The sequence below is a fragment of the Gouania willdenowi genome, chromosome 6 (genome assembly GCF_900634775.1).
Source record: "Gouania willdenowi chromosome 6, fGouWil2.1, whole genome shotgun sequence".
Classification (NCBI taxonomy): Eukaryota; Metazoa; Chordata; class Actinopteri; order Blenniiformes; family Gobiesocidae; genus Gouania; species Gouania willdenowi.
In genome coordinates, this window is record NC_041049.1 from 21152140 (window position 1) to 21164803 (window position 12664).

Here is a 12664-nt window from a genome sequence, read left to right on the forward strand (position 1 = left end):
AAGATTGGGCGCCACTCTTATCTATCCTTGATAGTGTGTGCGCTCGTGTATATCTGCATGTGAGTTTGAGTTTTGGCCCTCAGCAGAGACTCTGTGTTGTATGAGTACAATACGATCTGTACTGTTTAATCTAACATGATTCAGCTGTTCAAAGAGTAATGGAGTCATCATGTATTAAAACATGACAAATTGTACACATGAACATACATTTGACGATATGATGATGAATATAAAAATTGCCATAACAACCTGGAAACGGCTAAGCGGGAGAAGATGGATGGATGGATGGAGTTAAAGCTGCTGGAGATTATATTTGTATTTGCTATCAGATGAATCCATAGGCCTCATAGATCAATATATCAAAAACCATTTGCACACAAAAAGATGTAAAAGGTTGAAATTGCTGCTTAAATGTTTGTCTTCATCTCCACCATAAACAAATTTCACAATGCATTGTGGGATGTGGAGTCCAAAGCATGGACAGATGCAAAGAAGTGTTTTTACATCATTGTTACAGTAAACAATGACAATGGTTTACTTGATACCATTTTTCTTCCAGTTTGTCCCCAGTATTCCCAGTGATATCTGAATGGAATAAAAACACTTCAATGCAAATGTCTCCCCGACGCTACATCCCACAATGCAATACATAAAACTGTCAACATACAGAGTGTTTATGGTGGGGATGAAAACAATCTTTCAAGTGTCAATTTCAACCTTTTACATCTTTTTTGTGTGCAAATGATCTTGAATTTATTGATCTATGAGGCTTACACTTCTGTAAACTGAGGTGCAATAACAGCGTTGAAAGGATTTTATTTTTGCGTGCGTCTCTGTGAACTACAAGGAGAAGGCGACGCCTAAAGCTGCAGCGAGTGACCACTTCACATGGGAAACTGTGCCATGTGTAAACATTGAAACCATGTTTCCTAACCTCAGTTTAACTGATGAGGCTGGTGTTTCCTGTTCTTGTGGGCAGAGCAGCACTTTGTAACAAACAGTTCCACTTACTTCATCAGTGATCATTCATACACGTTTTATTACACATTTTATTACAAATTTACAAAACAGTGCAGGAGTAGTTTTTTTTTTTTTTTTTTTTAAATAATACTTAGATTCCACAACATTTTTTGGATGTGTATCTTTTTTACAGATTAAAGAGAAGTTGGAGCAGAATGGAGTTCCTGTTGAGCTCACAGAGCAACTACAGCATGTAAAAAACTCTTTTGATGGACAGAAAAGCTGCTCGTGGGACTGAGCCGTCCTGAGGATGACGTGTCGAGGGAAACATGTGGAAGAGCAGAGGATGGAGGACATGTTTGACTGATATGGAGGATGCTCAGTAAAGGAGGAGCAGCTGAGGTAGTGCATCAGGAGCACAGAGGGCATGGCTGATCATGTGGCTGCCTGTTAGTCATCTCTTCATCTGGTTTAGAACCGTTTTTTATGAATTTGTGCTGTTGAAACAGTCCCTTCTATGGTGCCATGTAGTGCCATGTAAACATTTTTCCTCTGAATGGCTTTAGTATAGATATAAACATGCATTTAAAAACAATAATCTAACCCTGAGGACATCATGGCCAACATGTGATAGGCAACCCATTAAAGGTTTGATTTCTTCTAATATTTCATCTGTTTTGGACACAGATGTAGTAAACTATTATCAGTATATAATAAAAAATGAATCAACGTGTATCAGTGATGCCAAAAAGACTGAAAAGTTAAAATCATTGAAGTATAGAACCAGTCTCTCCTAATTTAAGACTTTCTCATTTGTTTAGAACAGGGTTTGGCCATAAACACAAAGGTACATATAGAAACATGAGACGCTAACAACAACTTTGACTTGTAGCAAGTATAGTAATAATTATGGATTTTAACCTTTTTGTTTTTCCTAAAACAACGTAGATCAACTAGTAAAGACATAAATCACTTCCATTTGTTGTTTTTTTTAAATTTATTTCAAATATAAATTTGTTTTCGTTTTCAGTTGAAAATACATTGTTTACTTTAACTATAAAAACTAAATAATGCTGTTAAAACCACCTTTTTTTTTGTTTTATTGTTTGCACCTCTGTTCATAATTTACATTACTTTTACACCAAGAATGAACAACTTCATGATTTTAAATCCCTAAATTAATTATAATATATTTTTACTTTTGAACATATAAATAAACTTACTTCTGATACTCACCTGTGTGTGAGCTGTTTACAGGAACAACAGACCTGCTAAAACTTTGCTTGTGACTGTTACGGGGCGGTAAGAGCTCAGGTGCAGATGACAAACATGGAGACAGAACTGAAGTTTAACTGTTTTATTTAATAGTCTGTAGATGAAGCTGTGAAGACCTGGGGTACGCTAGAAAGAGCGAGGGTTAACTGTGTGTACAGGGAGGCGGGGCCTAGGGTGAGGCTGTCAGGCAGACGAGCAGCCTAGATCCAGCAGAGGGGCGGCTGAGGACATCAGCAGAGAACCTGGATCACTGAGCAGGAGCTGATGAAACTCATTGCGTTGCTGTTGTAGCTTCTTCAGACGTCTCCTCAGATTAGTTTGGTTGTCTGATCGCCTGAGAAAGACAAAGGAACTATCAGGAAAAATAGGCCCAAAATCTAATCATTTTCATGGACAGGTTGTTATCTTATCAATCCCACAGGGGATTTAACATCCTTTGTTAATGCTTTGCAGTTGTACTTCCAAAACTGCAATTTGTTGAAATAATAAAAGAAAATCTAAACCGAAAATCAAGTTTTCAAATTAAAAAAATCTGGATATACTTTTGAGCTAAAATGGTGCAGCCTTATAGCAGACAGTCAATAGTTACTTTTTATAGAGAGAAGTTTCCAGCTCCAGCGTTACAATCGTGGCCTCCAGCAGCTCAATCCTATTCAGGTGATCCCTCTCTTCACTCTGCACCTGTTAAACACAACAATCATCTGCCTTAGTTCACTGTTTCCCACATGCTGGTTAATATACAGACCCTTTCCAAAAAATTAGAATATCATGGAAAAGTTGTTTTTATTTGTTGAGCTGGAAGCCCAAATTATGTAAAAATAAACAAATGAATACTTGAAATCATTTAAATTGTGGGCCATGAATTTATAATCTATGAAAGTCTAACTTTTTGAAAGGAATTAAACAACTTTTCCCTAATATTCTAATTTTTTGAAAAGGGTCTGTACTGTGTGAGCTGTCAGCTCTACCTTCTTCTGAGCCAGTTCTGCCTTCTGCAGTTTCTCTTTCACGTCATGGTATTTGTGCTGCAGCTCCGCTTCTCGCTGCTGCAGCTTATGTTCCTCCAGGAACCATTCCACCTGACGCTTCTCCAGAAACCTGAGGACGCAGCATAGTCCAAGTGGAAGTTAGTGAGAGAAAAAAAAACTAATATTCAATGATGTGATGGCGACAGCATGTAGTGCAGACATACTGCTTAGCTTCTTCTTGGCTCTTCTCTGCCTGGGCCTGGGCTGCTCTGAGCTCCTCCTTCATTGTCCCCAACACTTGTTGAAGATCCTGCTTTGTCTCCTTCAACTCATTTTCAGAGTGGGACAGCCTTTCAATCTGTACTCCAAGCTCCTGATTTTGCTAGCATGCCAAACAAACATTTATATTTACTCCAATGTTCACAAACTCACTTGATTTCCTGAATGTTCTGAATTTACCTGCTGTAGGTCAAAAAATTCTGCTTTTTGCCTCTCAAGCTCCTCAACCTGTGAGCTCTGCTGCTGGAGTTTACATCTAAAGACAACAAGATCACATCATTAGAAAAATAAAAGAAAACGAGCATGAAAATAACTTCACTGTGCAGACTAGACCATTTGCTTTTAGTACTGTACACTTCAAACGAAACACATAAGTAAGATTATGAAAGAAAAGCAGGATGACAGAGTTGTTTAAAGATGTGTGTATCAGTTAGAGCTGGGCAATATATCCAGATTCTGAACCTGGTTCCGCTGGAGATTTCATCCTGTAAAAAAGAATGAGTTTTTTTCTCCCCATTGTCGCTAAATGTTTGTTCATGTGGATCTTGTTGGGTTCTTTTTCTTACTATGGACTTTATATTTTGTTAGGTGCACTAAGATGACTTTGTTGTAATTTGTGCTGTATAAATAAAGTTGAGTTGAAAGATATATCGAGTTTTCTATTTTGGGGATATAAAATATTGCAATATCGCCTATATCAATGCATATATTTTTATAGCTTATGTTTTAAAATACTTGTTTAAGGAGTCGTTGCTTTCACTACTTCTCAGAACAGCATAAAAATCACAGTTTGATGGATTGCTGTGTGTGTTCTAACCCAGACCTTCCCCTAAACAGAACTCACTCACACGTGCTGTCTCTTAGAGGACAAAAAGCCTAAAGTGGCACATATTGTGCAGCTGTTTGTTAGTAAATGTGCCCGTGTGACATTTGGATCATCAAATTTAACCCAGAATTGTCTTTCTCATCAAACTTCATTTGAAATAAAATGATGCAGATTTATATTTTATATCACTATTTTGAGAAAAAATATAGACATGCGTTTTGGTCCATATCGCCCAGCCCTAGTATCAGTCGCTGAATAAAGTGTGACAATTATGAGAATTAAAATAAGTGCCTTTAAAAGAAACACAAATTGTGGTATTGTGTCTGCTCTCAGTCATAACAGCAGAGGGAATAACAGGCTTATTAGTTTACAAACTTCTGAAATATGACTTTGGCCGATATTTGCTTATAGCACCATGTGACAACAGACACATGCCAACATTCAGAACACACACCTCAGGTTATGCAGCTCTCTGTGAGCACATTCCTCGCTTTGCTGGACTTTGTGGAGACGCTCTTCCCAATCCTTCTTCAGGTTGTGATCAGAGGCTACCTGCAGTGCCTTCTGGTGTTCTATGGATTCAAGGCGGTGCTCCAACTGCATCCTAATGTCCACACAGTTGACAACAGCGACAATGAGTGTTTCTTAGTTTCTATGACTAAATGCAGTCAACCTGCAGAGTCATGAAGCAGAAATGAAAGAGTGATTCTCACTTTTCCTCAAGCAGAGCTGTAAACTTGCGTAGCTCCTCCTCTCGTGCGCACCGCACCATCCGCACCGTCTCTCTCTGCGTCTCCAGCAAAACTTCTTTAAGCCGCTCTAACGCCTCCGTGACAACCTCCACATCTGTCTGCAGATCTGAGACACATAGAATATACTGCTGATGTTAAACATGGGCAACTGGTGGCCCTTGGTCTACACTTGTGCTACTCCCCAAAAAAGTGCACTAAATGACTCAAAAAAACACACAAAAGGGCAACAACAATACACAATAAAAACAAAAAGGACTCCAAAAACACACAAAAGTGACTCTGAAAAACCAAAACTAACAATGAAAATACACAAAATGACTCTAAACACAAAAACAAACCAAATGAGAGGAAACATTTATTTACTGGACAACATAAATACACAAACTTTTTGTTCTTTCCTGTATTAATGTTGATATTGGGCATTATTCTATATCTACTTGAATGGTGACAATATGTCCCTCAGATCAGACAATCACATTATTGTGGTCTCTGCTGTGATAAAAGTTACCTGTGCTTTGTATATATTTTTTAAATTGCACTACATTACCTGTAAATGGGAGTTGACCGTCTGCATGGCTTGCTGCTTAATTAATCTGTGGCCAATGAAAATAATGGAAACCTAATTTTGTGTATATTGAGTTGTGTACTTTAGTCAGTGTACAGTATATTTACCAACAAGCCTGCATTTATTGGTGCTATCCTCTAACGGGCACAAGTTATGTAAGAATCAGATTAAACTGAGAAAGTGTGTATATACGTGTGTGTGGGAATACGTTCATAGATGATAAACATGTGTTAACTCTACTCAAATATCGTCTATATATCTTGTGTTTGTTTTGTGCATGTGCTTACCATCAATCTGTCTCTGCAGTGCGTCTTTCTCCCTCTCCATCTCTCCTTTAGCTCGAGCACAGTCCAGCTCCACAGTTCCCATTTCCATCTTGTGTGAATACTTCAGGCTTTCCAGCTAAGATTTAAAACATAACATATATTATTCACAGTATTTAAGGATGATTCTGTTTGATGTGTAGGCTGCCTTTGTTAAATCAGGACACAGACTTGAATTTATGCTGCATCGGGAGTAAAACTTTCACAGTTCTAAAGTTTCCAACTCACCCCACTTTTATAAACTACAATGTCGGCATTTTAGCCAAAAGAAACATTTACAGACAAATGTAAAAGCTCCAAGAACTGAGTATTAAGAAAACCTATTGGTCATATCCACTTGACCAGATTCACTTATTGGCCACATTATAACACTGTCACTTAATCCCTAATGGGACCTTTCTGTTTATTCCCGACTCATTTCCCAACCTGTCCAACAACATATAATGACATCGAGTGTGATAATGAGATGCAATCAGATCTAAAGGACAATGGGAAATGTATTACTTTTTTTTTTTTTAAAGCGGTGTCATTTTACTTGAAGTTTTATGCATAAAAGCTGACATTATTATTATGACATGACACCTGTCATTAGCATGAACATGGTGTCATGAAGGCTGTCATTAAGTGTTGTTTGTTACCCTAACCCAGGGGTCTGCAACCTGCGGCTCTGGAGCCTCATGTGGCTCTTTGACTCTTTTACAATGGCTAGATGGCAAGATACTGTTTTGTTGTTATTTCTTGATGTTCATTTATTTTATTTCATTTTATTTTAAACTGTTTCTAAGTTGCCATTTACACGATCAATATAAATCAAATAGAATGAAATCAAACGTTATTCTATATCATTTTAACTGTATAGAATTTAATACACTGTATTGTCTTCATTGAGAAGGTATTTTTAATCCAGGTGAGATGAGGCAAAATGGCTCCTTTGAAAATAAAGGTTGCAGACCCCTGACCTAACATTAACTCCACTAGATCCCTCCACCTAACCCAAAAAAATGCCAACATAGCTCCAAAGGTGTCATGATTTAGCAAAAGGTGTCATAATTTGACAGCTTAATGACATCTCAATAATGCTAATGACAGATAATAACAGCGTAATGTCAGCCTTATGTATCAAACTTCAAGTAAAGCTAAATATTTAATGTAATGATCTCCAACAGCAAAGCTTGTTGAGTAGTTGTTGTTTTTTTCTGTTTCATTAAAGAAAGTAATGGAGGATGTCTTCATCGTACCTGGGAGCAGAGGCTGCCGATTTCACGCTCCGCTTTGTGCAGTTTCCCTGACACCAGGCTGCTCTGCTCGTCGCTCAAACCCAGCTCGTTCTCCATCCGCTCCAGATGCTGACGCAGCGACAGACGCTCCGCCTGTAACACCACCACCAACCAATCACATTTCATTTAACAACCATCACGGAGAGTCTGACTCCCTGGTGTGGTAACTTTGCTCTCCTCACCTCCAGAATCTTCAGCGCCCCCTGAGACTCTGACAGTTGTCTGTTCTGGATGCGCTCCATGCTCTCGGCTTGCTGTCTCGCATTTTCCTTCTGAGCATAAAGCTCAGCCAGTTCTGCCTCGAAGCCCTTCATCCGCAGGTGGAGCTGGACTATCTCCCCCAGCAGAGTCTCCACTCGCTTGCTGTCACACACAGAGTCTGATTCCTGATACTGAGCCACCAGGTCCTCTCGATCCTTCTCCAGACGAACGATCTGACAACAGGACATCAACCCAAACTTATAAATAAACACATTTAAAGTAGGTCTGGGCCTAATGGACCAAAAGTCATATGTTCATATTTTTTTCTCAAAATGTTCGATATAAATCTTGATATTTTTAATCAAATAAAGTCTGACCAGAAAGACAATTCTTGGTTAAATTTGCTGATGCAAAATGCCACACAGGCACATTTACGTACTAACAAACGGCTGCACAATACTGTATGTGCCACTTTTGCCTTTTTCTCCTCTAAGGGACAGCATGTGTGAGTGAGTTCTGTGGCTTGCTTAGAGCTAGGTCTAGGTTTAAACACACTCACAAATCCATCCAACTTTGCTTTTCATGCTGTATTTTATTACAAGAAAAGCTATAAAATGTATATAACAATGAAGTTCTATTTCAATAAAAATAGAAAACTCAATATATCTTGAATCTTGATATATTGCCCAGCTCTAATTTAAAGTTAATCCAGCTACCCTGTAATTCAGGGTTTTTCAACATTGGGGTCGTGACCCCATGTGGGGTTGCCTGGAAATAAAATTATGTCGACTCAAATATCTAATAATAATAACATGTAAAAAAATTACTGTTTCAAAACACCGTATATATTTTTTATTCTAAATTTATTTTAAAATATATATATATATATTTTTTTTTTATTTATCTATTTTGCACAATTAAAAGAGCAATACATCACATCACAGAAGTAGATATACAGTGCAGAAAGAATATTATTCTTTTTCAAAATAAAAAACTACACACAATCTCAAACAACTGTGTTCAATACTTTCACCTTCTCAAATATAAATGTAATCCAAATAAAAATGCAGTGTAACAATATGTGAACTGACGTATTTTGTCACTTTTTGCACTAACACTGGCTACTCTGTATATGTAACGCAGTATAACAAAAAAGATCAAAACATTATTAGAGAGAGAGAGAAAAAATGTCTGGGATCGCCAGAAATGTGTGATATAAAAACGAGGTCAGGACAAGAAACAGGTCAGAAACCACTGCTATTAGAATAAATAAATCACCTCGGCCTCATAACGCATCCTTCTATCTTCGAGGACGCGAGCGTGTTCGTTGGTCTGGTGGTCAAACTGGGCCTTGAGGATGGTGTAGTCGTACCTCACCCTGTTGTACTCAGCTCTGTACTTCTCAGTCTCCTGTGCACACAACGTCAGAAAGGACTCTTAAAAATCAGCATCTAAGGCTGCTTTATAAGATGCTCTTCGATGAAGAGATAATCACTTGACCAAACATCACAAATGTAACGCCCTCACACATGCAAACTGAGTGCATGCATATATTAGAATAATATGGAGGAGGAATACATTTCCATTAAAACACAGTTAACCATCAAAAACTCAACAGAATGAGTTCAGATTATACTTCTTTCATTACAAACTGGATTTCCATGACCAAAGACACTGACCTGCTCTAGCATGGTAAACCTTTCTCGAACTGGTGCCTCCATCTCCTGCTGAACCTGCACTCTGAGTAACTCCAGTCGTTGTGGAGTCATCACCTAAACAGAACACACATATCTTATATTTCATTTGTATTATAGGGTCAAGGTCCATTTTCTATGGGATTGGATATGGACTCCCTTATATAAAAAGTGCAAAATAAAAGATGGGGTCCAAATTCCAGGTATGGTCATTTACAATTTTACACCTGTTATAATCACATACAAGCACATAGACACATTGGTGTTTGTCTGCAAGATGAAAAATTAGTAGAGATGTAACGATTAATCGTAAGGCAGTTAAAAATCGATTCATAGGTATCACGGTTGATATCGATTTTCTGAAAATTGAATCGCAGTACTCTTTTTAACCAGCAGAGGGCGGCGTGTACAAGTGTAGGTGTCGGGTGGAGTCTGCTAATACTTTCTTTCTGGCCGCCTTCTACTCTTAAATATGTTAATAAATGATTCCTTACCCCTTAAGCACCGAAAGAATATCTGTAATATTACTTGAATATCTGTAAAAGTCACGTTTTTCTATTAGCTCTGTCTGCTAGCATAGCTTCTCTTCTTCACTGAAAGATATCTGCATGCCAAACGACCACTGTGTTACCAGCGCCCTCTGCTGGTCCAAACAAATATGACGTAAATAAGTGTAATCACGTTTTTTTTTTCTTTTTAAGTCCAATTGTTAAGGCACAAAATACATTTTCAGTTGCACTTTTAAAAGAAAAAGAACTATTATGCAGTTTTGCATTGTTTATTTTAGAACCAGAATTTAAATTAATAGGCTTCATTTTAATTTGTATTATTCCTTTATTTATTTCATTCAAGATTTATTTTTAGTTAAATTGCATTGTTTTGAATTGTTTATCAAGGAATTCTTTTGACAATGAAAAATAAAAGGAAAATAATACAGTATTTTCTAATTTGTCTACAGTCCCATTTTGTAAAATAAATCGTGAATCGAATCGTATCGGGAGTTGAGTGAATCGTTACATCCCTAAAAATGAGTATATCCATTGAATTAAATCAAATAATAAGGAAAATGCAGACAATAAAAGAGGATTCGTACCTGCAGCCGCAGATCCTCCAGCTCTCTGCTTTTGTCCAGCAGCTCTCCCTGCAGCTCAGCAAACAGCAGCTGCACTTTCTCCTGCTCGGACTGCTGGTCGCTCTGCAGACGCCTCAGTTCACTCTGCACATGAGTAAACTCATTCTGCAGGCTGCACCAGAGCAAACAAAGACATGATACAATACTTTCACTACACAACTGAAAATGATCTGTTCACTTTAGTTATTTATGTGTGCAAAGGAAAAAAAACAAAACATTTTTTTCTGAATATTTAATATTTTTAGGTTTTTTTTCTGTTCTTTGGGGCAAAAAACATTTTTTTTGGAGTCATTTTTAGGATTTTCATGTTACTTTTTGTCTGTTTTAGAACTTTTTTTAAAAAAAAAAATCACTGAAAAACAGGAGAGAAAAAAAATACTCAAAAAAATAGGAAAAATTATTCTGAAAGACTAAGAAAAAAAATACAGAAAAACAGGAAAAATACTCTGCAAAAACTGGAAAAATGACTGAAAAATAGGAAAAAAAATACTCAGAAAAACATGAAAAATGACTCCAAAACAAAACAAAAATGATTCTGAAAAACAGGGGAAAATACTCAAAAAAATAGAAAAAATTACTCCGAAAAACAGATAAAAATGACTCTGGAAAAAAAAAAAAAAAAATAGCCACAAAACAAATTAATAATTCAGAAAAAACTGATTTTTTTTACAAGTCTATATAATACACTTTTGTAGTTATGAGCTCCAGATGATCAATGAGAACGGACTGTACCTGAGATGTTCCATCTTTAGAGTTTGGTAGTTGGATTTGTGGGTTTCGTTCGTCATCTTCTCTACAATCAGCATTTTGTGCAGCTCCAGCTCAGCCCCCTCCAGTCCAGCAGACAGACCCAGCATGGCTGCACACTGATTCACCCCAGGATCCAGGTTTTGGACCACAGGGTTTGTGCTACTGGGGCCAGTAGAGGGCATGTCGCCTGTAGAAGATAGTGATATTGACTCAGACATGAAAATAACTGAAAAGATGAAAGAGGACCTCAGAGTAAAACAATACACGTGTGATTAGAACGTTTTCCAGGTCAAACATGACAGTGGCTTTGAAGTGCGAATTTTGTTGATAGTTGGTAACCATGGAGAAGAGTTCCCCAGCTACTTGTTAAGATTAACTCTTCACTGTCTCAAGTGATTAGTGAAGGCTGTGCTACTGGCTCTGTTATGGATACACAAACTCTGACTGACAATAAGACCACTTCAGTTTGTGTGTCTGGATTTTAAAGAATGGCTTCAGACCAATCAGCGAACTCCAACCCACCACTGTCCATTTCTTTCTCCACCACAATTACAGTATAAAACACTATCACTTTTACATGTTTTTATTGTAAATGAATTACAACCATTTATTGCATTTTTTTTTTTACAAAAAATATTATCTTGTGATTCAAATTACAGTATTTACCTGGCAACAAAAATCGCCAGTAAATAGCTGTAACTTCACTTTTTTTTTTATTTTTTTTTTTATAGTTAAGTCTATTTTCTATCAGCAGCTTTTAAAAGATATGCGTTAGATTCCCTTCACCTGTTAAATAAAACCAGAGTCAGAGCTGTAAAAAACATCATATTTATTAAAAACATACAGTCAGACCGCCTCGACAAGTGGTTCCACCCACCGGGGAGAGAGGCTGGTGTGCTTTCCTCATCCACCTCCCGAGCCCGGGCCGTAGTGATGAAGGCGTCATCCTCCTCTTCCTCTCCCGATAGGTGGAGGTCAGCTAGAAGTTTCATAGTGATTGACTCAGTTCATTTTGATTCAGTTGATCTTCAGACAAGAAGATTTTGGTGACAATTTATTTTTGAATGTTTTGTTTGTGGTAAAATCAGCACTTTTATTGATCATTTATTTTTGTACAACAGACACCATTTAGTTTTCATTTGAATTGTATTTGTTTAATTTCAGATACGTTTTGAACATACATGAATATATCTGCTAATTATAGCCATATCATACCACCATTAAGAGAGTTTACCACTACAATTTAAGAAACAGAAGAATAGAAGAAATAGAAAGAAATACAGTTTTTTTATTGGGATCCCATTGAATTTCCCAGAGACCCACTCAAATCACCACGTGTGGGTCCCGGGGCCTCACTACATTAAAAACCTATCAACATCTCTGTACAGGGTTTGATTTTTTTTTTTACATATCAGTTTATTTTTCGTCTATTAAATGTATTTAAAAGAAAGTAAATCTAAAGCGAGAATGTTATTCAACTGTCAAACCTTGTCATGATTTACATATTTTATTTTATTTAACTCATTCAGTGCCAGCCATTTTCAGATTTTCTACCCCCCTCAGTGCCAGCCATTTTTGAGCATTTTGACTGAATTTAAAGACCCACAGAATATTTTCTACTATGACTATGTGAAATCTGACACCAGATTCTGAAAGATTGAA

At 37.2% G+C, this 12664-nt stretch overlaps 2 protein-coding genes across 4 annotated transcripts in view; one reads left to right on the forward strand and one right to left on the reverse strand.

Moving 5' to 3' along the window:
• Window positions 1-4068, forward strand: part of LOC114465591 (plexin-C1-like) — a 48017-nt gene extending 43949 nt beyond the window's left edge. For 2 of the 3 annotated variants that reach the window (XM_028450694.1, XM_028450695.1), the window contains exon 31: window positions 1154-1258. In XM_028450694.1, the coding sequence (XP_028306495.1) occupies window positions 1154-1258 (105 nt within the window). Of the gene's footprint in view, window positions 1-1153 lie in introns of all 3 variants that reach the window. The other variant, XM_028450693.1, reaches the window with a different exon arrangement.
• On the reverse strand, window positions 3382-11255 carry LOC114465738 (centrosomal protein of 83 kDa-like). Its single transcript, XM_028450938.1, has 11 exons — window positions 10985-11255; window positions 10214-10364; window positions 9106-9198; window positions 8705-8836; window positions 7408-7659; window positions 7187-7318; window positions 5913-6027; window positions 5022-5166; window positions 4763-4912; window positions 3663-3738; window positions 3382-3585 (listed from the first exon to the last, which is right to left on the reverse strand). Exons 1-11 carry the CDS (start codon window positions 11218-11220, stop codon window positions 3382-3384), a joined length of 1686 nt encoding a protein of 561 aa, XP_028306739.1. The 5' UTR covers window positions 11221-11255.
• Between the last annotated feature and the right edge of the window lie 1409 nt (window positions 11256-12664).

Coding starts and splice junctions, on each gene's coding strand:
- LOC114465738 (XM_028450938.1), bottom strand. CDS start 11,220: ATGTCTGAGTCAATATCACTATCTTCTACAGGCGACATGCCCTCTACT. Junction 9,199..10,213: donor TGGAGGATCTGCGGCTGCAG/GTACGAATCCTC, acceptor TGTTCTGTTTAG/GTGATGACTCCACAACGACT. Junction 3,586..3,662: donor AATTTTTTGACCTACAGCAG/GTAAATTCAGAA, acceptor TTGGCATGCTAG/CAAAATCAGGAGCTTGGAGT.